The 25,872-nt window shown below is 34.2% G+C and overlaps 2 protein-coding genes across 2 annotated transcripts; both read left to right on the top strand.

The window, feature by feature from the left end:
• The first annotated feature begins 770 nt into the window (after window positions 1-770).
• Window positions 771-2,269, top strand: LOC130730783 (uncharacterized). The gene has a single exon (XM_057582884.1). It carries the CDS (start codon window positions 800-802, stop codon window positions 2,102-2,104), a length of 1,305 nt encoding a protein of 434 aa, XP_057438867.1. The 5' UTR covers window positions 771-799; the 3' UTR covers window positions 2,105-2,269.
• A 4,311-nt stretch (window positions 2,270-6,580) lies between these two features.
• On the top strand, window positions 6,581-11,275 carry LOC130730782 (uncharacterized). The gene is made up of 10 exons (XM_057582883.1): window positions 6,581-7,069; window positions 7,324-7,513; window positions 7,761-7,894; window positions 8,133-8,245; window positions 8,351-8,471; window positions 8,667-8,825; window positions 10,261-10,413; window positions 10,663-10,742; window positions 10,841-10,890; window positions 10,981-11,275. The coding sequence occupies exons 1-10, from the start codon at window positions 6,638-6,640 to the stop codon at window positions 11,097-11,099; spliced, it is 1,551 nt and encodes a 516-aa protein (XP_057438866.1). The 5' UTR covers window positions 6,581-6,637; the 3' UTR covers window positions 11,100-11,275.
• The last annotated feature ends 14,597 nt before the right edge of the window (window positions 11,276-25,872 follow it).

Raw genomic sequence — 25,872 nt, 5'->3', positions numbered from 1 at the left:
AAGTAGGAGACACAGCTTCAAGTGATCTCGATTATGTTCCTAACTCCGAGATGATAGCCATCGGGAAAGCTAAACTGGGATTCCTTGCGAGTTTTGAGAAGCTCAAGACTGAAGAACTGGAGGTGAGAAAGGAAAAAAACAAACTTCAAAAGGCGCGGTTATTGAAGGAATACAAAGATATCCTTATGGAGGACACATCTGAAATGAACGAGGTGCAGTTAGCAACGCATCAGCGCCTAGTTGAATTCGCCATGAAAGAACTAGGAATGTCTTAATTCTTGTTGTTGTCTTTCTTAGCGTGTGCCAATGTTGTGATTTTAGCATTTCTACTTATTGATTATGCATTAGTGTTGTAATTTTAGCATTTCTACTTATGTGTATTGCATCAGTGTTGTAATTTTAGCATTTCTACTTATGTATTCTGCATTAATGTTGTAATTTCAGTATTCGAATTTTTCTTAATGTGTACTGCGTTTCTACTTATGTGTTCTATATAGCCGTTGGGGAATATAGCCGTTGGGGAATATAGCCGTTGTGGAATATAGCCGTTGGGGAATATAGCCGTTGTGGAATATAGCCGTTGGAGAATATAGCCGTTGGGGAATATAGTCGTTGGGGAATATAGCCGTTGGGGAATATAGCCGTTGTGGAATATAGCCGTTGGAGAATATAGCCGTTGTTGTTTCTCTTATTTATACATGTCATATTTCATTCATCTCAACATTCAAGAGTTGTTTTGTCCTCTCATATTTTCTTCCTCCTATCCAATTACACTGATAGTTTCTCATTGTGTCATAGAATGGATCCAAACAATATGGCCGACTTGGACATTTACGACGTTGTCATTGACGAACTTATCAATGACACGACTATAGAAGATATGATGCAGGAGGAGATGGAGTTTTATCAACGACGTGCCAACACCGTTAGGCCCAAGCGAACAAGAAAGGTGATAGAGAGAGATCGTGAAGCTGGGAACGAGCGGTTGTGGAATGACTACTTCTCCGAAAATCCTGTGTACACGGAAGAGCTTTTCCGACGAAGGTTTCGAATGCGAAAGCATGTGTTCCTCAGAATTGTAGGGGCCCTTGGGTCTCATGACCCGTACTTTTTAATGTCTGTCGATGCAGTTGGAAGACAAGGCCTGTCACCATTACAAAAGTGCACCGCCGCTATTCGTATGTTGGCGTACGGATCACCTGCTGACAGTGTTGACGAGTACGTTCGAATTGGTGAAAGTACTGCAATTGAGTGCTTAAAGAATTTTGTGGAAGGTGTGTGTGCAGTATTTGGTGAAACATACTTGAGGCGCCCGAACCAGGAAGACATTACCCGCTTACTTCAATGGGGCGAGTCTCGTGGATTTCCAGGTATGTTGGGTTCTATTGATTGTATGCATTGGGAATGGAAGAATTGTCCAGTTGCGTGGAAAGGTCAATTCACCCGAGGTGATCATGGAAAGCCCACAATCATGCTTGAAGCAGTGGCATCACAAGACTTGTGGATTTGGCATGCATTTTTTGGCATTGCAGGTTCTAACAATGACATTAATGTGCTAAATCAATCTCCGGTTTTCAATGAGGTTTTGAGTGGAAATGCTCCCATGGTGAACTTTAGCGTGAATGGAACAATGTATAACATGGGATACTATCTAGCAGACGGTATCTATCCCCCGTGGGCTACATTTGTGAAGACCATCCCAATGCCGCAAGGAGAAAAAAGGCAAAAATTTGCGAAAAGACAAGAAGGAGCAAGAAAGGACGTTGAACGTGCATTCGGCGTTCTCCAATCTCGGTTTGCAATAGTTCGTGGTCCATCACGCTTTTGGCATCCGAATGAGATGAAGTCAATAATGTATGCTTGCATCATATTGCACAACATGATTGTTGAAGATGAGCGCAACACGTACCGAGGTAATTTTGTTTATGATCAGGTCAATAATGACATATTGGATGCTGAAGTAGTAAGTGGTCCTATTCCCGCTTTTAGAAATATCTTGGAAAGAAGAGCACATCAAATTGATAGGTCAATTCATCACCAGCTTCAAGCAGACTTGGTGGAGCATATTTGGCAGCTTCCCGAAAACGAGAATAATGAAAATTAACCTTCAAGTGTTATTATGTATTTCATTTCAAATGTATTGTTGCTTATTTTTCATTGTCATGTATTTTCTTTCGTCTTTATTTCTATCATTCAATAAAATTGTTTTTGCTAGAAATAACACAATGTACTTTTTTATTTTTGTTTCAAGTTAACATGCCGATATTTAAATTTAATTGTTTTAAATATTAAGTAAAATTAAATTTAAATTAAATTCGTATTAATTTTAATTAAATTATTTTTAAGTTGAAGTATTGATTTAGTATTAAATTTTAAATCTAAATTGGGTGAAAATAAATATTATTAATTTATGTTGTATGGTGGGACACGGGTGGGACCCTTCAAATAGTAATTTAAGAAACCATGGGTTGGAGCAAAATCTGCTTCAGTTTCTTAGGAGTTTCTTAAGTCTGATGTGGCAGACAGGGCCCACAGAAATAGTGCTGAATAGTGCTGAATAGTGTGTTAAGAAACCAAATAAGAATTTTGGGGTTGGAGTTGCTCTTAGGAGCTCATAAGCAGCTTTGGAATCTACTTCCACTTGCCATCTTCTTGGTTTGTGACCCTCCATTTAGTGCAGACCCCACAGGGCTCCCCATAATCGAGCACAGAGAAGGTTGCAAAACTCCAAGCTGCGGGCGAAACCTTTAATTATTCTACCACAACCAGACCTCCACAAGAAGCTTTCCTACTTCTCAGCAGGCTAGAACCATCAACATTCAGTTTTCACACCCCATCTCTTTCAAAATAATATAAAGTATTGACAAAGCTGTTATTACTTTATACTATTTTCAATTATTTAATTTATTACTTTAATTTATTTTTAAAATAAATTAAAGTATTGACGAAGTAAATATATTTTTAATTAAAATAATAAATTATTATTTCATAATTTAAGTAAATATTGAGAAAACGTTCAACGTCATCATCGCTGCGACACTGCCCACAAGTAATCCTAAGCTTTGGTTCCAGCAAGGGGTAGAGGGATCGCGGTGACCCGCCATGTCATTGATAGAGGCTTGACAGAAGAACTTTTTAAGTTTCCTAAAATTGAAGGCCATGTTCCTCCACTAATTATTAATTTTTATATACTAGTCCAATACTCAACAAATAAAGCTCAATCAACCCATAAAAATATACAAAAATGGTGGTCATTTTTGTTTCTATAGAATATTTAGCTCAACTGGTAAGAGCTAGGGGATATAAGGGTGGGGAGGGGAAGGTCCAGGGTTTGAATCCTAGAAGGGAACTTTGAAGGGATTTTCTAACTTACTAACAACTAACCCCTAACATTTGCCTATCAAATTTTTTTGTTGTTGTTGTAATAGGACATTATTTTTCTTTTTGGATGTTGCTACATAGCACTGACGGATGCAAGTAGATAACTATGAGGGCAAGTGCCCTCACTTGAATATGAAAAGTTACATTAGAAAAAAATTGAGTAGTAAAAGTATGTGAGTTTTGATAATTTCTTTGATAAAAATTTCCCTCACTTATGTCCTACGTTGCTAAATGCCCTCACTTGTGTCTCACATTGCTAAATGCTCTCACTTGAGTAGTAAAAGTATGTAGATTTTGGTGGCCACTCCGGTAAAAAATGTCTTCACTTGTGTCTTATTTGGTAAAAAAATGTCTTCACTTCTAATAGTATATGTTTTTTTTTATTACAAATTTATATGTATATATTGCCCTCACTACATAAAATTTCTGGATCCGTCACTGCTACATAGCATGACCGTTTGTGCACGATCCAAGCACGGACCACACATATATGTGATTTTTTTTGTTACATGAGAAAAATTAATAAAAGAGAAAAACTAACTAATTGTATCCAAAAACAGTGATGCATGTGATTTGAAAATAACAGATTGCAATTTTAATTAATAAAATATATTGCAAAACTTTTAGAAAGCACTAGGTGTGCAAGCAGTGGCAGACTTACATTGATATGGGGTGATTCATCAGAACCCCCTGAACAAAAAAAATTGCACTTACACCCTTATATAATATTTTTTTGGCCCCCATGAAAATTTTAAACTATACTAGTAGATCAAGTTTTGCAACTATTTGCACCAAAGACCCACACTCACTTACTCCTCTCACTCTCTCTCACACACGAGCACTCAGCCACTCACCATATTTCTCTCACTACCCTAAGTCCCACCCAACTGAGAAGTGAGAACTGCAATCAGAATCATCGTCTGGAAAATAGTTCAATCTCAAATTATGCTTCTTTTGTTCAATTTTTCTGTTTTGAGATAATTACTTAGTTCTTGAAGATAATCAATTTATTCATTTATCTGATCCTTATTGAATTGGAAACGTTCAATGAAAATAGTAAATGTTTATGGTGTTTTAAGTATAGATTTCTCACCTTAGTTGGTCAATTTAAACTAAGATATTTTGCAAAATGCTGATTGAAAATATGTGAAGTAATCTGTACTGAAATTATCATCATCACATGTAATCTCCACTGGATTTGTCAAACTTGGTAATTTCATTTGTAAATCACCAATAACATAAACAGAATGAAGGAGCATGAATTTAGTATAGTATAATAGAAGTTCAATTGCAGTCCCTAGAAGTCTAAGAAATAATTATTGAATGTCAAAAGTGATACTAAAATGATAGATATTAATGAATCATACATACATACATATGCATGTGCATATATACATAAATCAGATACAAAATTTCAAGTGGCGGGTACTGTTTCCTCTGTTTTTAATTATCTGACTGTTATTTTCGTTAGCAAGTAAAAGGATAAGAGAAAGTCGTTTTTTATATATTTCTGCAAGTTTTATGTAAAAATTAACTTTATTCTATTTTCCCTCGATTGAGGGGAGAAAATGATCGCTAGTGTTAGTGTAAGATGTTCTACGATTCCAGAATATGGAATCATGTAGAGGAAAACTATGATGTATGAACATATTAAAGTTGTTTTTAGTTATATTTTTATCAATGTGTTCGTTTGAAAATTTTGAACCCTGACCTCAGATCTGGATCCGCCACTGTGTGCAAGTCGTGCCCAGCTTGTGGTCGTGCCACATACAATAAAGGAGATCAATAATGAATAGTCATTCGTCTCTTTTGATCTTATTTCGCTATCCATCATTCCCTTCTAATAAATAGAATTAATATTTGTCTTCAAACAGATATAGTAAAAAATGAATGAAACGAAATGACATACATATATACAATATTTTCCAGGTTCATACCATAAAACATCAACTATGTGAAGAAGGAGCCTAACACTCTATTGGCTGTATCCACCGCTTATCTATTGACTTCCAACCGGTATTGGCTGATTAACGAAAAATATATAAAGTTTTGGCTTTTTTCTCAAAATATGTCAGGTTCAGTTTCGCAAAAAATGCTCAAAGAAATGGTAAGAAACTACTTTTCAGCTTGTTTTTAAGATTATCTAAATGACTTAAGTGGGTTACTGATCCACAACTCAATGGACCAATAAGATTTTTTATAAATAAATTTATAAACAAAATATAGAAATTTTAACTCACTTATCTTTAACGTGATTAGACGATGAGTTATTTAACTGAAACTTTCGTATGAGTCTTTTAGACAACCCATATAATACTCGTGCATCTAATAGTTTATTTCCAATATTTCTAATATTATATAAAAATTATTATATTTTAGTTTTAACTATAAAAATTATTAATATCTAAAAAAAAGTTAATTTGATTTCTTATTATATTATCATTTAAAAACATTCCTAAAAAAAGATATTGAAGATTGATATGATTTCTGCATTTAATATATTTCAATATGGAAAATTTGAAAATATCTTCAATTAATTTGAACAACCTTATTATTATTTCTTTAAAAAAACATTATTATTATTTAATATTTTATTGAGCCAACACGCCACTAAGTCGGGCAATTGTTTTTTCCAACCCACATTCTTTGGAGGTCAGACCAGGCCAGCGCTTCCTGCTTTAGGTGGCGTGGCGTAGATTGCACGCCGCAGATTATAACATGCATTTAATGTATATTGATAATTGATTGATGATTGATATTACAACTAACTCTAATATTTAAGGGTTGAGAATGACATGCTAATTTGATATATAATTGTAAAATAAAAATAAAAGTGGAAAGTTTTTATGTGGAAGAAAGACATTTGTCACAAAAATATAATCAACGGTTTTTCTAATAAAACTTTTTATTTTTACCCTCGAGATTAATATTATTAAATTCAATATATAGTAACCAAAGAAAAATCAATATATAGTAATGGATTTTCTAATAAGCTAATAATATTTATTATTTAAAATAAAATACAAAATGTCACAATCGGAATATTAAAAATAGGGGATTATATCTATTAGATACGTAAGCATGACTAAAACAGAAAAACAAAATCCATATTCTGCTAACATGCACCTGCCAGCATATATACAAATCGCCCATGGCCCACCCTTTTCCCTCTCTCTTAAGAGCAGCCCCACCCACTAGGCTTTTTCTGTTCAAGTTGTGAAGAATTTCTGAGATTCTCTTATTTTTCTTTCCTGAGATGAGACTCATCATTTGGTTAGCATCAGCAAATTCAATATCAATGGTCTCTCACTTCAAAATCACACTGCTTTTATTATTGTCTGTGCTGGGATTCACCTTTACTTTTGCTCATATCACACCAACATTTCCTTCTTCAGCACTTTCTCCAGAGCTGCGTCTGAACCTGGACTCTGCTTCTTCTGCCAAAAATGGCCTTTACAGAACCAAGTTCTTCACCCAGATACTTGACCACTTCGATTTTACCCCCAGGAGCTATCAAACGTTTCAACAAAGGTATCTCATCAATGATACCCATTGGGGTGGTGCCAAGAAGAAAGCTCCAATCTTTGTTTACACAGGAAATGAAGGGAACATAGAGTGGTTCACTCAGAACACAGGGTTTATGTTTGAGATTGCACCCCATTTCAATGCCCTTTTGGTTTTTATTGAGGTATGCCTTCTTCATAAGAGTTTAATTTCTTCACAACATTGACTTTGTCATTAGAACATGCATTTCACAATTAATTCTAAAGTCAAAATAAATTCGGGTGAAAAACTTCTATGAAAATACTTTATTGGATCAAGAATTGATTTTGGCTAAATAGAAGTTGATTCAAATATGTGAGATCTCACTCAAGTCTCAACATTGGACTGTTTAATTTTAACTGTTTCATGCTTTCATGCATAAAAAATGAAACTGTGCAGCATAGATTCTATGGAAAATCAATTCCATTTGGAGGAAACAAGAAGGTTGCATATGCAAATAGCAGCACACTTGGATATTTGAGTTCCACTCAGGCATTAGCTGATTATGCCACACTCATCATTGATCTGAAGAAGAATCTGTCAGCTACTGATTCCCCTGTTGTGGTCTTTGGAGGATCCTATGGAGGAAGTATAATATAATTTAATTTCCTATATAAAAGGACTAATTATTAGCTTCATGTTCACTTTTCTTCTTTAATTTAATTTCAATTTCGTGTAGGATTGATAGAGAGTAAAAAATTACGGTGAAACTAGAATAATAGTGAATAGAAGCGATTTTCTTTGCGATTGTTCACTATAATTTTGACTTCATTGTAATTTTTCACTCTATATACAACCTAATTGGGAATAATATAAAACATATATGGTTTTTGCAGTGCTTGCTGCGTGGTTCAGAATGAAGTACCCTCACGTGGCCATTGGAGCTTTAGCATCCTCTGCTCCAATCCTCAATTTTATGGATTTGGTTTCACCATATGCTTTCTTTAACATCGCCACTCAAGACTTCAAGGTTCCTTTTCTCTGATTCCCAATTGGATCAATTTTTTAACTTTTTAAGTTAACCAAGACACGTGAACATAGTCTTTTTTTAATAAATACATGTGAATGGTTCAGCATATATATATATGTACAATTAATTTGTCAACATAGCCAAACAATTAACAAAAATCTCACACGTGCACATCATCACTGTAACCAGGATTATTGAAGATTAACATTACTTTTATGAATGATTTTGTTTTGCTTAGAGTGAGAGTGAGAATTGTTACAAAGTGTTGAAAGGGTCTTGGAAACTGATAGAAGACACGGCAAGCAAACACGGTGGAAAGGAAACACTACGGAAAACATTTAGATTATGCAAGTGAGTACTGCATACATAAAATTAATAGAAATTAAAGTTTAATATAGTGCTTGATTAACTAGTAATTATTTCAGCTGATCTATATTAATTTATTTCCTGCAATAGTGATGTGAGCGCAGGTAATTTGGAAGGTTGGTTCCAGACAGCGTTGATTTATACGGCCATGACAGATTATCCAACACCATCCAATTTCCTCAATCCCTTGCCAGCATATCCAGTCAGAAAGGTGCTTACCTTATCGTTTTGAAATTGATATATTAAAAATTCTTCTCTTGTTAATTAAAGTAAATGAATGGAAAATATTTCATAAAACATTTAAATAAATGAAAAATTACTGATCTTAATTATTGATCTGTTTTTAGTTACGAAAGAATAAGAATATTTTGACCTTGACTTTTGATTGAAAATTGGGCCAATTTAGATGTGCGAGGCGATTGACAGCAAGTCAGTGAGAGAAAAGAGCACATTGAACAAGTTGTATGAAGTAGCGAATATCTACTACAACTACACTGGTACTGCTACCTGTTTCAACTTGGATGATGATTCAGATCCTCATGATCTTGGAGGATGGCAATGGCAGGTTCAATTTTATTCCCTTCCCTTTCTCACTTCCATTAGGGATGAAAGTAGTTCAAGGCCTACAACCTGACCCGTCAAAGATGCGGCATAGCCTGGCCCAATTTTGACATTTTTTTTATTAAGTAAAAAATTTGACTAAAAAAAATATGCTTGCTCAAATAGACTAACCCGTTAAATAATATTATTTTTATTAATAATTTTTTGAGGTTATTATTGTTATTAATAATATAAATGAAAATGTAATGATATGTAGAAACAGTGAGCAAGTTTATTAACCCGCTAACCCACAACTAGGTCAGACCGTCTAAAACATTATAATATGCATTAAAATTTGGTATGTGAGAGGTTACAAGTTAGACTTGGACAATAAAATTAGAATGAAGGTCTAACTTGCCCCATGCAAAGCTTGATAATGCGTGATAATGCATGTTAGAAATAATAGTATAAAACTTTCATACGACCCTACCTAATAGCTTTAAGTTTTAGAGGTGATTAATTATTTGACATAATAAATTGAAAAGCGTCGTAATATACGTAAAATAGTGACGGTTTTTCTTGACCGCCACATCAAAACTGCCATAGTGAGGAAACACTTGCTTAAGTTTGCATCAAAATAAAAAGCCTATTATCATATGTAGCGTATGATACAATCCAAAAAAAAACGTGCGTCCATGTGACAGTCTAGCACAGATGAGTCAAGCCTCACTTGCATGATAATAGATAGATGAATTTTTTTTAGTAATGTGAGTGTATAAAAGTTAGGTTGAATATATACTTGAATACATTGTTTCTACTTTCCCTAACCCAACCATTTGTTTTAAACCATGCCAAATCATAAATTTACTATACTACTTATCTGATTTTTCTAATTATTATTAAAATTGTTTCTCCATCACGGCTCTTAATCAAGTTTCATTCCAAAGCTAAAGCAACTTTAGAATAGATAAAAATCATCTGTTCCTAAATGGTGTCCCATCTTCTATCCCTATTAAATAGATCATATAGCATTTAGTAACCGAGATTCACCCCTGATTTTTATAAATAGAGATATAAGGTTTGTATAAACTAGCCCTTGTGCTTTTTTTAATGCATTTCTCCCTTAGCTTTAAAAAAAAGGTTGTGTAAATTAGAATGATAAATTAGGGCGTTTTTTAATTAAGTAAATATGTAAGTTAAAAGAGTTATGAAATATTTTAATTTGTATAATCTTAATACTAACTTTATTAGTCATGACCAAACAACACAACCATATTAGTTATGCAAGTTACAACTGGCAGGATCAATGACAAGGGAAAAAGTTGGGTACTTCCTCCAACACCCACAAAACCTAACACCCTTTAATCTGAGCAACTAAATTCATATCATTTATGTATCTTTTACCACTAATTGCAAATTTGAAAGTGGGTAGAGAATTGATAATGAAATTGTGCATGCAGGCATGTACAGAGATGATAATGCCATTAGGTGCAAATAATGAGAGTCTGTTCCCCGAATCCGAGTGGTCATTCGAAGATAGATTTACTTACTGCAAATTTCACTACGACGTTAAGCCGAGACCACACTGGATTACAACTGAGTTTGGCGGCCATGTGAGTATCATCTATTAATAGTACGTTTGAATCAATTTCTTTTTATTTTTTAAAAATCAATTGTGACTGTCAGAAGCTTCTACTCATAGGTGATTAAAGGCTTAAGAAATCAAACATGTACTAATTTAAATTTTATGTAAAAAATTTCAATATTTTTAAATAGGTACATGATTACCAAACATTCTTATGCATTTGCACTAAGCGAATTCAGTGTTCATAATGTTGATCTACATATTTTGTTTTCTATAGGATATTGAGAAAGTTTTGAAAAGGTCGACAAGCAACATTATCTTCTATAATGGTTTAAGAGACCCTTGGAGTGGTGGAGGGTATAACATATTCACCCCTCTAATTTTACTTTTATCCTCTCATTACCCCACCCGAATTATTATCACTAATATATCTTTTCATTGGATATTTCTTACAGAGTGTTGAAGAATATATCCAAAACTTTAGTTGCTATAGTTGCAAAAGAAGGTTAGTGGACAAATTATGAAAATATAATCTGTTTTGTTTTTGTCCTGTTTCTCTTTATTTATAATTATTTGGGTGTTTTGTGAACTGCAGGGGCTCATCATACAGATCTAAGGTACTCAACTAAGGAGGATCCAAAGTGGCTCAAAGATGTAAGGAAAAAAGAGGTCCAAATCATAGCAAGTTGGATCTCACAATACCATCAAGATTGACATTCCTATAATAATTAAGGGGATGATTTTTTTTTGAACAAATAATTAAGGGATTCTCATTATTATGTGATTTTTATATTGGAGGAAGGAACTGTGTAATTAATAATTATTGTCACATGCAACAATAAATTAAGATTACCGAGAATAAAAGGCACAAATATGGTGCGGTTTAATTAGCAACTATATATTTACTTTTAAAAAAAAACTATATATTTTTAAATTCGAAAAATAACTCACAATTTTTTTAAAACTTTTACCATTGCTTATTTATTTTGAGCCACGGACGGTAAGTAAATGTTGGTAGAATATGTGTATGTTACTATGTTTGATTAATCTTCTTGAATTTAGGCCTGGCCCATTTCGTTTTATTGAAGTTGGACCATCTTCTCTCTTGGATCCTCCTCCGCCTTTTTTTACAAAAAACAATAAAAAAGGTAACGAGAGCAGATTATTGGGCCATCTCAAGCAAAGGCCCACGTATGGGCTGAAGGACTACATTTTTTGCTAGCTTTACTGATTTTTCGATGAAGGCAATTTGACCTAAAAAGAAAAAATGAAAGTTAGAGCCATGAAATGATGTGTTAATTAGTTCAAAGTCAACCTGCGACCAGTTAAGTCAGAGACCGGATCATGCTCCATTAGATCAACCCATTAATAGCTTTCCTAAATTAATTTAGATGGTGTCACATGTAGAGTTATCTCATTCTTCGTGATAACCACAAACAATAAACAATAGCTTTTATAATTGAGAATGCTCCAAGAATTTGAACATTGCTGATAGATTTTATCAGTAGCTTTTCTTATTGGTTCTTCAAAAGAACTTGATAGAGAATTTCACACGTTGTCATTTAGATTGCCTTTAAAAGGCAAGTCAAAGTTAATGTTGTTGGTTACAAGAGACAACCAAGAGGTGTGTCATGCATGATGCATCTCCCTCGAGTTAAACGAGACCTGAAAAACAAGCAATTGGTGATCTGGACCATTCTATTGAGCCAAAGTCTAAACTCTATAGACACACATACATACATGCATGGTGGCAAGTGTATGTGTAGATTAACCCCACTATTCTATTCCTATATACAGTAGCACGTGCCGTTTACCTGATTCCATATCACCGTCTTCTGCGACTCTTTTTGTTGCAGTTTACACACGATACCATTCTCAGCCACACAAACAGTAACAAAGAATAATGAACATGCATGATTTTGACTCTTTTGACATGTAAATGAGTAGGAAAATGAAAGGAGAATACTGGTGTGGGCCCACATACATTGATATTGTGGGCCAACACCCCGCATGCTTCCCCCGACGGGTCACAAAATAAATTCAGGCCACAAAAAGAGAGACGTGCCCTCTTTCGGTTTTTGATCAAACTTCTTTTACCAAATTAAAAAAAAAATAACAAATATATATCTTTTCAGTTCACAGACATAAAAAAACAAAGATCTATTTTATTTTTTGTTCAAGGACAAATTTCAATTTTAAATAATTAAAAAATAGTTTTTTTTTTAAATAGTAGTATGGGTTATATAGTTTGCATATCCAGGAAGCAATGACTCCAACTTTTTTTATGCAATATATGCTCTTATTTAATTTCTTTACTTTGATTATTTCACATGACATGATAAACTCATGTATGTTTTTCCTTGTTGTTACCAAAAAAAAAAAAAATGCTCACGTATGAGAAATTAGTGATAGCATTGATCTTCAACTGGAAAAAGGTAAACATTCACGACCTATAGTTCAACTTATACAAATATTTAAATTTCTCTATCATTAGAGTTTAGAGTTTAATTTTGATGCACCGGTGGTGTAAAATTTTTTACACCGTCAACCAATCAGATTTCAAGATGTGACATGTCAATTAAAGAAATTAAATGAAAAGAGAGATTTTCTCACATCTTGGAAATCTGATTGGTTGATGGTGTAAAAAAACTTTATACCGTCGGTGCATCAAACTTTTTCTCTAGAGTTTGAGTTTAATTTTGATGCACCGACGGTGTAAAGTTTTTTTACATCGTCAACCAATCAGATTTCAAGGATGTGACATGTCAATTAAAGAAATTAAATGAAAAGAGAGATTTTCTCACATCCTTGAAATCTGATTGGTTGATGGTGTAAAAAAAATTATACCATCGGTGCATCAAACTTTTTCTCTAGAGTTTGAGTTTAATTTTGATGCACCGACGGTGTAAAGTTTTTTTACACCGTCAACCAATCAGATTTCAAGGATGTGACATGTCAATTAAAAAAATTAAATGAAAAGAGAGATTTTCTCACATCCTTCCACTTTTTGAATTTGTAACTTCAGACTTCCAAGTTCCAAGCTCCATTGGATAGACATGATTTTTATTTTAAGATTAATACTTATTCTTACATGCATACTATCATCAATCATATTTTTCCACTTTCATTATCAATAATTATTGGGTTCAACTTTTTTTTCTATAAGCTATTGTGTTCTATATATATATATATATATATATATATATATATATATATATAAAAGCTCACTTGAGCTATAAGAGCATCTCCAATGGGAGTATGTAATGTCAAATACATACTCTCACCAATATCTATTACCATTGGAACAAATTTTTAATTCCAACATAGCTAGTGAGAGTATGTGAGTGTAGATACTCAATTTAGTTATGAAAAGTGTGTTTGCATTTATTATTGCTTAATGTAAAAGGTTTAAATAAAACTTGCAATTAATAAAATAATTTTTTATATAAACTTTTAAGAATTGTTGGGTTGGAGTAAAAATTAATAAAAAGATGTAGATGATGTGACATTGTTGGAAGTTGTAAAAAGTAGAATGTAAATACTTTAGTGAGTATCATGGTTAAATATGTTCTAAGTATTAAATGCATTAAACAATGAAATAATTAATAATAAGTGGATGTATATTGAAAGTTGAATATAATTTTTTTTTCGTGTAGATGACACTAAAAATAGAAAAAACTAAGGCCTCAAGTGAAAAACACCAAGGCGATCAACCGACAAAAGATGAGTGTTGAACTATTACGTACAATGAGAGTTGATTTACTTTCTCACTATTAGGTATCAACAGTTAATGAATGCTCTTGATCTTTTGTAGTGGTGCACAATCCTAATACATTCTCTAGCAAGATGGTAAGATATCAACATAACAAGGTGGTGCCTCAAGTAAGACCCATGATTTTAGAATTAAAATAAATTAATTAATTTCCACCTCACGCATAGGATTCTGTGTAAGCGTGAGAGGAACTGGACTTATATTTGATGTTTGGATTAGTATTATGAGAAAGAAAGTTTAGGGAATGACTAAGAATAGTTCTATAGTCGCTATAGGTTATAGCACGAGTCTTATTCACTTCCGCCTTATGGCAAAAACGTTAGTAAATGACTAATATGCTCTTAAAGCACTGTAGAAACGATATTCAAAAATATTCAGAGGAATATAAGAATTTCTCTTATTCCTTTCCTTGACAAGTGTTTCGACACGAAACTCTGGACTGTACGAATGACCGATTTCAATTCTCGGAAATTTGCCAAAACTAAATCTCTGATAGCTCAAGAATTTTAAAGTAAATTGTCGATGGAGATTTTTTTCTATTCGGAGCTTCATATGAAGATTCCACACGCATACACTCATTTCTTTCGATGTTTCCAATCTTTCTTCAGAAGGAAGTTTTCTCTTCCGACATCAACTGCAAAAAATAACTTTTCGGGTTAATCGATTAACACCGTTAGTGAATCGTTTGCTCAAATTCCAAGAAACCTAGTTCGAGTTCTGGAGTTCTGTCGCCGGATTCTATCTTATAATTCACCGAAGAACGCACAGGAAAAATCGGAATCGCGAAATTTTCATTTCTCTGCGTTTTCCATCTCCTATAAATAGCATAAAAACTCAAAATCCTCACCATTTTCTCCACCAAGGCCGCGAGCTCAAGAGGAAGGAGGGAGTGGAAGATTTTCGTCGTTTCTTGCCTGATCGTCGCACTGACAGTTGCTATACGTAGGCCTCGAGGTACTGATGCTTTTCCTTACCTCTGATCGTAAATTCTGTCGCTTTTCTCTATGTCTTTCTGTGCTCAAAGTTTCGAGCTTTCTATAAAAGTGTCCAAATAACTTGATTTTTCTGTCTAAACTTATTCCCTGCATGCCCAAGAACATGAATATCCAGTTGTTTTCCGCTGAATCTCGCCGAATCTCCGCAGAGATAAAATTCTGTAGAAATACCCATTTTTATGAGAAAGCCTTGCTTTTTGGATCGAAAACTCTCGATTGAGCTTAGCGCCAGTAGGGTTAGTTGTTATAAATGTCGTTAGGATCAAGCTTATCAAATTTATTTTTCGAAATTCCAATTTTGAATTTTCGAGCTAAAAACACTGACAAAAATACTCCTAAATCGTATTTTCAGTCGTTAAATTTTGCTAAGAGTTTCCCTGGCCTAGATATCACCTACGAATACCTAGGAATTAAATTAGACCGAAGAAAAAGTTCGGAAACCCTATTTTCTAAAGTGGCCGAAAATTTTTGGAGCATTACCGTGTTCAAAGATAATTTTTGGGTTTGTATGGCCTGAGCCATAGCGTAGCCCTCTCCGTTGTCGAATTTTTTGCGTTGGTTTCGTGTCATTCCAAGTTCTGTAGCTCGAGTTATGCGCGTTTTAGCAAACGAAGTTCTGTTGTCAATTTGTGCCTAAATAGGAACTCTGAAGCTTTAAAGGCTTTCTTTCCGGTTTCTGTAAGACCCAGGTTTTTGAATTAAATGAATAATTAATTTCCAACTCACGCATAGGAGTATGTGTAAGCGTGAGAGGAACTTGACTCGTGTTTAATGGTTGGATTACCGCTATGAAGAAGAAAGTTCAGGAAATGGTTAAGAATAATTATATAGTCACTATAGGTTATAGCACGAGTTTCATTCAATTCCGCCTTAGGGCGAAAACGTTAGTAAACGACTAATTTACACTTAAAGACACGATGGAAACTAATTCCAAAAATCACCAGAGAAATGTTAGAATTTCTCTTATTCCTTTCCATAACAAGCGTTTCGAAACGAAATCCTGGAATGTACGAACGTCCGATTCTAATTCTCGGAGGTTTGCCGAAACTAAATCACTAATAGTTCAAGAAACCTAAAATCAACCGACGACGAAGACTTTTTCTATTCGGAGCTTCAAATGAAGATTCCACACGCGTACACCCATTTATCTTGATGTTTCCAATCTTTCTTCAGAACGAAGTTTTCTCATCCGACATCAACTGCAAAAAGTAGTTTTTTGGGTAAAATCGATTTACACCGACTTTGGATCGTTTGATTTAATTCCAAGAAACCTGTTTTGAGTTCTGGAATTCTGTCGCCAGAACCTATCTTAGAATTCACAGAGGAATGCGCAGGAAAAATCGGAATCGCGAAATTTTCATTTTTCCGCATTTTCCAAAACCTATAAATAGCAAGAAAATGAAAAAAAAAATCAAAAAATCACAACACACACACACACGGCCGTGGCTTCAAGAGGAGGAGGAGGAGAAAAGTGATTTTGCCGATTCATGCCTGATCGTCTCACAGTTCGTTGCTACGCGTAGGCCTCGAGGTACTGATGCTTTTCCTTACCTCTGATCGTAAATTCTGTAGCTTTTCTCTATGTTTTTATGTACTCAAAGTTCTGAGCTTTTTGTAAAACTGTCCAAATAACTTAATTCCTCTGTCTAAACTTATTCCCTGCGAGCCCCTGAGCATGTTTAGCGGATTACATTTCACCGAATCTCGCCGAATCGCCGCCGAACTTCAATTCTGCTCAAAATACCCATTTCTGACAAAGGTTCCGCTTTTTGAGTAAAAAACTCTCGACTGAGCTTAGCGTCAGTAGGATTAGTCGTCATAATCGTCGTTGGTGTCGACCCCATCTAATTTGTTTTTCGAAATTCTTATTTTAAGTTTCCGAGCTAAAAATATTGACCAAAATACCCCTGCGACAGTTTTCGATCCGATAATTTTTTTGAGAGTTTCCCTAGCCTAGATATCGCCTAAGAATACCTAGGAATTGATTTAAATCGAAGAAAAAGTTCATAAACCCTATTTTCCATAGTGGCCGAAACCTATTTGTTAGGGTACCGTGTCCAAAAATATTTCTTGGGTCTCTATGACCTGAGCCATTGCGTAGCTCTTTCGATTTTCGAAATTTTGGCGCTGATTTCGTGTCATTCCGAGTTCTGTAGCTCGAGTTATGCTCGTTTTAGCGAACGAAGTCACCGTTGTCAATTCGTGCCTAAATAGGAACTCTGAAGCTTTAAAAGCGTTCTTTACGATTTCGATTAGTATTATTAGATTGTGTTGCTTCCAGTGAGGCTTGTGTTGATGATTGTGTTTCCTTGTTTTAGGTTCACAACTTCCATGCCCAACTTCTACTCACGAAGGTAAGGGTAACTCGGTTTTAGAGTGTCTTTGAGTCTTGCCTGCTTTTATCGCACTGCCTGCGTTTGAGATGAAGATATTTATATTGATCGGCATTTGATTATGATTATTATGCTTGCAATGTTGTATGCTTGCTTATATTGACTGTTTCTGAGGCTTGTGCCAAATGTTTTCTGAAGGCTTCGGCCGAGTGAACTTATTGAGACGTGTGTCTCCGTTTTCTGAGAGGCTTCGGCCGTTTACTGGTTTCTGTCATTGAACTGAGTTGGTATGCAATCGAATTGAATTATGTTCGTTGATAATAGGAATAACATGTGGTTACTCCGAATAAATCATTGGTTTGGGCATTGTTGTTGATTGTCCCATCTTTCGAGACGTTATAAAGTGGCGATGAGGTAGGGTGTGGTCCCGCGTGATTGTCCCATCTTTCGAGACGTTATAAAGTGGCGATGAGGTGGAGTGTGGTCCCACGTGATTGTCCTGTCTTTCGAGACGTTATAAAGTGGCGATGAGGTGAGGTGTGGTCCCGCGTGATTGTCCCGTCTTTCGAGACGTTATACAGTGGCGATGAGGTGGGGTGTGGTCCCGCGTGATTGTCCCATCTTGCGAGACGTTATTGATCGATCCATTTTGATAGCAACATATAGTTGCATTATAGGGAACTAACACCTGACCCTATGTTGTTGGATTTTAGTTATTTGGGTTATTGATATCTGATTTGATGTTACATTGTTGAGGTTATTATTATCTGAGTTAATCTATGTTAAGATGTTGATATATGAGTTGAGTTATGTTGCTAGGTTGTTTACTATGCTAGGTAATTAAATTTGGATAGCATGATTTTCTCTTTTATACATGGTAATTGCATGGAGTTAACCCTTTCTGTTTGCTATTTGTTGTTTGGGCGCTTAACGCTATTAGGCGATGAAGAGCCTTCTGGCGATCCTTAGCCACGCTGAGATGGAGGAGGGATAGTAACTGGCGGAGCAAGGATGGCAGAAGCTATATAGTTTCCTCTTAGTAGTTTATGCTTTGAGTCTTCTTCGCTACCTGAAGACTCTGTTACTAAAACCCTGTTTTCACCACTGTTTAAGTGTGCGTACTTATTTTGGAAACTTACTTATGCTATTGTAAGACATTATTATTATATGTCGGGAACGGGTTGTTTAATTAAGACTACGTTATGTATTAAACTGTGTTTAGTCGTTTTAAAAAGGAAAAAAATTATCGTGTTTTATTAGGATTACGAAATAGTCCTTAGACTTTGTTAGGTTACTAATGTGACTCCTCAGTTGAGAAATTGGGGCGTTACAGTTTCGATTAGTGTTATTAGATAGTGTTGCTTCTAGTAGGGCTTGTGTTGATGATTGTGTTTCCTTGTTCTAGGTTCGCAACTTCCATGCACAACTTCTACTCACGAAGGTAAGGGTAACTCAGTTTTAGCGTGTCTTTGAGTCTTGCATGCTTTAATCGCACTGCATGCGTTTGAGATGAAGATGTTTAATTTGATTGCCAATTGATTGAAATATTTGCATGTTTTGCAATGTTGTATGCTTGCTTATATTGAATGTTTTCTGAGGCTTGTACCAAATGTTTTCTAGATGCTTCGGCCGATTGAACTTATTGAGACGTGTGTCTCCGTTTTCTGAGAGGCTTCGGCCGTTTTTTGGTTTCTGTCATTACCGCTTTCTAGTGGATAAGAGATGGTTATTGTTGATACCTTGATTGTTGTTATGTTGAAATAGTGAGCTGAGTTAGTATGCATTTTGATGAGACGTATGTTTGTTGATAATATGAATAACATGTGATTATGTTAATTTGATTATTGAATTTGAGATTTTTGTTTGAGTGACCACTGAGTTGGATGATATGTTTTGGTTTGCTTGAAGTGGCGATAAGGTGGGTTTGTCCCACGAGATTGTCCCGTCTTTTGAGGCGTTATAAAGTGGCAATGAGGTGGATTTGTCCCACACGATTGTCCCGTCTTTTGAGACGCTAAAGTGGCGATGAGGTGGGTTTGTCCCACGAGATTGTCCCGTCTTTCGAGACGTTATTGTTTGATTGATATTGTTGATGTTATTGATATCTGAGTTGATTATATTGTTGGTTCTATTGATATCTGGGTTGGTTTATCTTGACGATATCTGATTTGATTTATATTGTGGGTTTTGTTGATATATGAGTTGATTTGTATTGTTGGTTTTGTTGAAATTTGATCTACACATCTATACTGTTGAAGTTATCGTTATCTGAATTAATCTATGCTTTTGAGTTATTGGTTCCTGAGTTAATTTATGTTGTTAAGTTTTGTAGATATATGTTTTAAAACCATATCGTTTGATTCTGTTAAATACATGATTTGATTTCATGATCGATAGGATGAGTTGTCATCTAATTTGAGTTAAGTTGCTAGTTTATTTACCATGCTAAGTAATCAAATTTGAATAGCATGTTTTTCTCCTTTATATGTGGTAGTTGTATGGAGTTAACCCTTTCTATTTGCTACTTGTTGTTTGGGCGCTTAACGCTATTAAGCGATGGAGAGCCTTCCGACGATGCTTAGCCATGCTGAGATGGAGGAGAGATAGTAACCGACGGAGCAAGGATGGAAGAAGCTGTATAGTTTCCTCTTATTAGTTTATGCTTTGAGTCTTCTTCGTTATCTGAAAACCCTTCTACTAAAACTCTGTTTTCGCCACTGTTTAAGTGTGCGTACTTATTTTGAAAACTTGCTTATGATATTGTAAGACACTATTATTATATGTCGGGAACGGGTTGTTTAATTAAGACTATGTTATGTATTCAACTATGTTTAGTTGTTTTGAAAAGAAAAAAATATATCGTGTTTTCTTAGGATTACAAAACAGTCCTTAGACTTTGTTAGGTTACTAATGTGACTTCTCAGTTGAGAAATTGGGGCGTTACACCTTATAAACACACTCTGACGCTTAATATGAGAGTATTGATAAAGAAGCTCGAATCGTTAGAAAAATAATGAGTTAACAAATTACAAATACATATGTAAATGAACGATCAAACTTGTATTTAAAGATGTGGTAAAAGTCATACTCGAGGCGTTGAACCCTAATAAAGTCTTTATATTTGTAAGACTTCCGATCAGTGGCGGATCCAGGATCCGGGGTCAGGGGGTTCAAATTTTTCAAATGAACACATCGGTAAAAATATAGTTAAAAACAACTTTAATATGTTTATACATCAGAAATTATACAAGCCATAGTTGTCTCCTACGTGATGTCATATTCTGAAATCGTTGATCAACTTACACTAACACTAGCTATCATTTTCTCCCCTAATCGAGGGAACACTGAATAAAGTTAAATCTTACATAAAACTTGCAGAAAAATAGAAAAACAACTTTCTCTTATCATTTTACTTACTAACGAAAATAACAGACAAATAAGTAAAAATAGAGGAAAACGTATCTGTCACTTGAAATTTGTATCTGCAAATATTTATGTATATATGCACATGCATATGTATGTATGATTTATTGACATTTAATAATTATTTTTTAGACTTCTAGGGAGTGTAATTGAACTTCTATTTGCTATACTAAATTGATACTCATTCGTTCTGTTTATGTTATTGGTTGCCTACAAATGAAATTACCAAGTTTGAAAATTCAGTTATGAAAAACTTTGCAAAAAGAACCACTTCTGGTAACCGTTGAGTATTGCAAGAGAATGAATCATTTGTCATAAAAATAAGCTATCTATTGACTACATAATAATATAAAAAGTATGCAGAAAATGTTGAACAATTTTGTTAACCAAGCAATTAGAATAGTCAAATAGGGATATTAACCGTTGTGCTTCAAATTGGCTACATGTAGTAAAAAGGTATTCACTCCTTCAGTGGAGATTACATGTCATGATGATGATTTTAATGCAAATTACTTCACTTATCCTCAGTCAGCATTTTGTAAAATATGAGATCTTAGTTTAAATTGACCAACTGAGGTGAGAAATCTAAACTGAAAACACCAGAAACATATATTATTCTCATTGAACGTTTCCAATTCAGTAAAGATTAGATAAATGAATAATTTGATTGTCTTCAAGAACTAAGTAATTAATTTGAAACAATTCTCACTTCTCAGTTAGGTGACACTTAGGGTAGCGAGAGAAAGAGGGTGATTGATTGAGTGCGCATGTGTGAGAGTGTAAGAGAAGTAAGTGAGTTGAGTCTTTGGTGCAAATAGGTGCAAAACTTGGTTTACTAGTATAATTTAAAATTTCCAGGGGTTCAAAAAAAATATTATATAGGAGGATAAATGCAAATTGTTTTTTGAAGACGTTCATCTGAACTCAGAGGGTTCAGGTGAACCCCCTCATGAACCCCCTCACATTGAAGTGGCTCCGCCACTGCTTCCGATATAATGATTGCTGGTAGGCAACCTTCAATTGTTATGAAAATATCAGCTCAAATTAGCTCAACTATTAATTGGATGAGATAACTTAGGCTTCTTGATTGTAGTTTTTGAAAATTATATTTAAAAACTATTGTTTTTAAAAACCGTAGTCAAATAGATCCTTAAAATTCATTTCTAGTAATCTTGGTTGGCCAATTCGTTTTTAAAAACTGCAATCAAATAAGGTCTTAATTGTGAAACCTTTAGTCTGCCTCAAATGATATTAGACCTGATTTGCCCTCAGATGTGTAAAAATTATTTATAATTAATCAAATCCATATAAAAAAGATTTTTCATATCTCTCAGATGTGTGAAGTTCTTTGATCTTTGTAGAGGTGATATTCTTTTGGCCCGGGAAATTGTTATTTGGGTGTTTGTTCAATTTATTCATTGTCATCACACTACACATGCATGTTTCTGTAAGTTGATTTCTTGCTGTGGCCAGGTATAGCCTGTGTGTTTTAGGCTGAGATTCCATCTTGCCAGATATTGATCGGTTGTTTGGACTTTGGATTGATTACATAACATAGCTGCCTACGTTATTTTGGAGAAAAATGGTGCTACGTTACTAGGTATATATTCTCTTGGGGAATATATTAATATTTTTTGTCTCTTATGATGTTTGATATTTGGGCAGTGATTATTTAATTAGTTCAACTTGATGCAAACTCCTTCAAATTTCATACTTTCCTCATATATATACGTATAAGGTTCCCTCCCCTCACGTGGATATTTTTCATTTCCCGTACGTACCATTATTGACGTTAGAATAAGAATAACCTTTTCAATCAATATATACTAACAAATAAATTGAGATCTATGTTTTATTTAATTTTTAAATACACTCATGAAACCAGTGCATTGACCTCATAACTCAAGTTGTTCATTAATTTTCTTGTACGATAAAACTCAGGTGTATAACGCATTAACGCATATACATCAAGTAGATTGCACATCGATCGTGCAAACATACATCGTTCTTGACCTATGTTAACAAGTTGCTTTTGGAATTAATATGATGATAGTGCTGCGTGCAATGAACTAGCTAGCTCATACTATACTATCTAGAACACTCTCACAGTCTCACTGATCTCTCCCACGTACATATGACAAAATTTATAGTTAAACCAATCATACTATCTCTCTTACGAAACCATGCTTGCTGGCTTACTTTGTTCACCGAAATAGACAGATAAAAACAAGACACAGAAATTCCACTGCTGGCCAAGACCATAGACTTTAGTCACCAGCTCAATTCTCACTATTTAGTATTTAGTATTTAATTTAGAACAGATCTTGCGAAGCCCTTTTATTACGTATGATATTGCCTTGGGAATGAGGAACACCCAAAATATAATAGAAAAATAAATCTCGCAGGCAATTTCTTAAATTTATGTTACATTATAAGCAATAAATAAAAAATCTGGGTTAAATGTATTTTTACTTTTTAGACCATGTAAAATATGATCAAATTGAAATTATGAAATTATCCTTAAAAAGTTTTATTTATAGATCAAAAGTCACCAAACATTAACGAAATATATGAAAGAGATGTGTTAAAGTATGAAGCTTTCATGCACAGCGCATAAATGAACGGTATTGAAGGGTGAATGACATAGTTTAAACCCTAGCGAATGAATTAATTTACTAACACTAACATTTGCCTATAAAAAACATCTTATTGTTTAATTGTTTGAAAATTAAAAATCACATTTCAAAATGAATATAATAAAACATAAATGGGTTACAAATGCACTAGTCATGCGTGGTGTGCATTGATCTAGTCGTGCCACACAAAGTTATTCTATATGAAAATAAATGAAAATAATCACTATCGCTAATGACTTTTTTTTTACTAATGACTTTTTTAAGTGCTGACTTGACAATGTGGATGCTTGCATCATCACTCGTATATCCAACAACATTGTAAGAAATTTAGAAAATAAAAGTGAGAACGATGAAGGCTTAGGGAGAGACTAGGAGAGATGAATCTGAAAGACACCACCAATGCGCAATTGAGAATGATGAAAGAGGTTAGGGCTTAGGGCGAGATTGGTGGGCAATTCTGAATTCAAAGTAGCCCAAGTTTCGAAGCTGGAAGTTGAGGATCGAACTCCAATGGCTTAGCAAACATCTTGATGAGATATGGAGCTTGGTGTCATGGTTAGAGAAAAACTCTATAATAGCAAGTGTTAGAATTGTTTCGATCAAGCTAAGTTCGAACAAGAAGATTGTCAAATTGCTGCACAATTTAGAGAGTTCAAGCTCAACGTACACTTGGACAAATATTGTCAAAGTAAGTTGAAATTGTTTGAGGCAAACCGAGAGTCCGAGCCACGTGCTCAAATGTGGAAATTTGAAGTCCTATGTCGACCTGAATCACCTGCTCCAAAGATCCATGATCTTTTAGAGCCCATGATCTCATGTATCTGGAAAATTTGCACACAAAGTATCACACTCCCACGATAAAGACAATTATCAGAACGTGAGTATGCTAGGATCGAGCTAATGCAAGAAACCGAACCTCGAGATAATAGTTTGATTGGGAACTAGTTATGCCGAGGGAACGATTTAGATTAGGCAGTTTCTTTTACTTGTAATCTTGTCCATAGGGTTAGGCCAGGTTATTCATTTGAATTCTAGTACTATAAATAGACCAGTGTAATATGGAAAAGAGTTAGACACTAGATACTAAAGCTCTTAAACATGGACAGATTCATAAATTTAATGTTGTAAGGATAATATATACATATTAATTCCAAAAAAAAAATTAACATATATATATATATATATATATATATATATATATATATTAGAAGTGATGACATTTTTTTACGAAAGAGGACACAAGTGAGAGTAATTTTTATCAAAGGGGTCATTAAAAACTACATACTTTTACTACTCATGTGAGGATATTTAGCAATGTGAAACACAAATGAGAGTATTTTTTACCAAATGGGCTATAAAAACACATACTTTTACTACTCAGATTCTTTTTAATGATCCTTTTATTTATTTATTTATTTTGATAGGCTTTAATGATCCTTTTATTACTTCTCTTACATTCACACTCTGAAAAATGTCTACTAATCACTTTACATAAAAAAAAATACTATTTTTCAAAATACAACCAATGAATTAGCTAGCATCGCAGAATCTCTGCCTGCCCACAGTCTGTGTCTTTCTTCAAGGTCAAGGATTCCTGCACTTAGCCAAGCAACACCTTTCACAGCAGAGTAATAAAAAAAATTCAGATTTCGGCATTTACATACATATGTAAGCAATTCAGCATTGCAGAAAACTTGGTAATTTTCAACAATTTGTCAAGTGAGGAATTAATTGCCGTACGCATTTTTCTGTGGGCCGATCCAAATGTTGGTGACATGATATAATTAAATACACACACACCTGGAGTATTAGAACAAGGATTGTTGTTTGTATTAGAACGTGAAAAATAAATATCAAACCCCACCAACCTCTATAATTATAGCTTGTGTCTCCAACATGTACTTAAACTAAGACAAACTAGTTCAACCTTTTGTAGGCCAGAAAATGAGTGTCTGAATCTATCTGGAAACTTAGGTTGGTTTTGTTTTGTCTCCAGCTAGCTCACACAAAAGACATGTACAATCTATTTAAAGAAACTATATACTAGAACTTTACATAAAACATAAATTAAGGATGTGTATCTATATATGCTTGTAATTATCCACATCACATGGATTATATGTATGTTTGGATATTTTTCTACAATTGATTATAAAATTAAAATATATTATAAAGAGAAATTTCTTCACATTCAAAATTAATAACGAGAAAATACGAGTAATCCAAGCATGTTAGTAGGTGAGTGAGAGTATTCATCAAACACAATTACTTAGATTTTTGTGTGTTGTTTAAATGGAAAAATCTAGTCTCATTTACCCTCTTTGCTAA

This window comes from Lotus japonicus, chromosome 1 (genome assembly GCF_012489685.1).
Source record: "Lotus japonicus ecotype B-129 chromosome 1, LjGifu_v1.2".
NCBI lineage: Eukaryota > Viridiplantae > Streptophyta > Magnoliopsida > Fabales > Fabaceae > Lotus > Lotus japonicus.
The sequence above is the reverse complement of the archived record's forward strand: the minus strand, read 5'-3'. Positions and strand labels throughout refer to the sequence as shown.

Coding starts and splice junctions, on each gene's coding strand:
- LOC130730782 (XM_057582883.1), top strand. CDS start 6,638: ATGAGACTCATCATTTGGTTAGCATCAGCAAATTCAATATCAATGGTC. Junction 8,472..8,666: donor CAGCATATCCAGTCAGAAAG/GTGCTTACCTTA, acceptor GGGCCAATTTAG/ATGTGCGAGGCGATTGACAG. Junction 8,826..10,260: donor TTGGAGGATGGCAATGGCAG/GTTCAATTTTAT, acceptor TTGTGCATGCAG/GCATGTACAGAGATGATAAT.
- LOC130730783 (XM_057582884.1), top strand. CDS start 800: ATGGATCCAAACAATATGGCCGACTTGGACATTTACGACGTTGTCATT.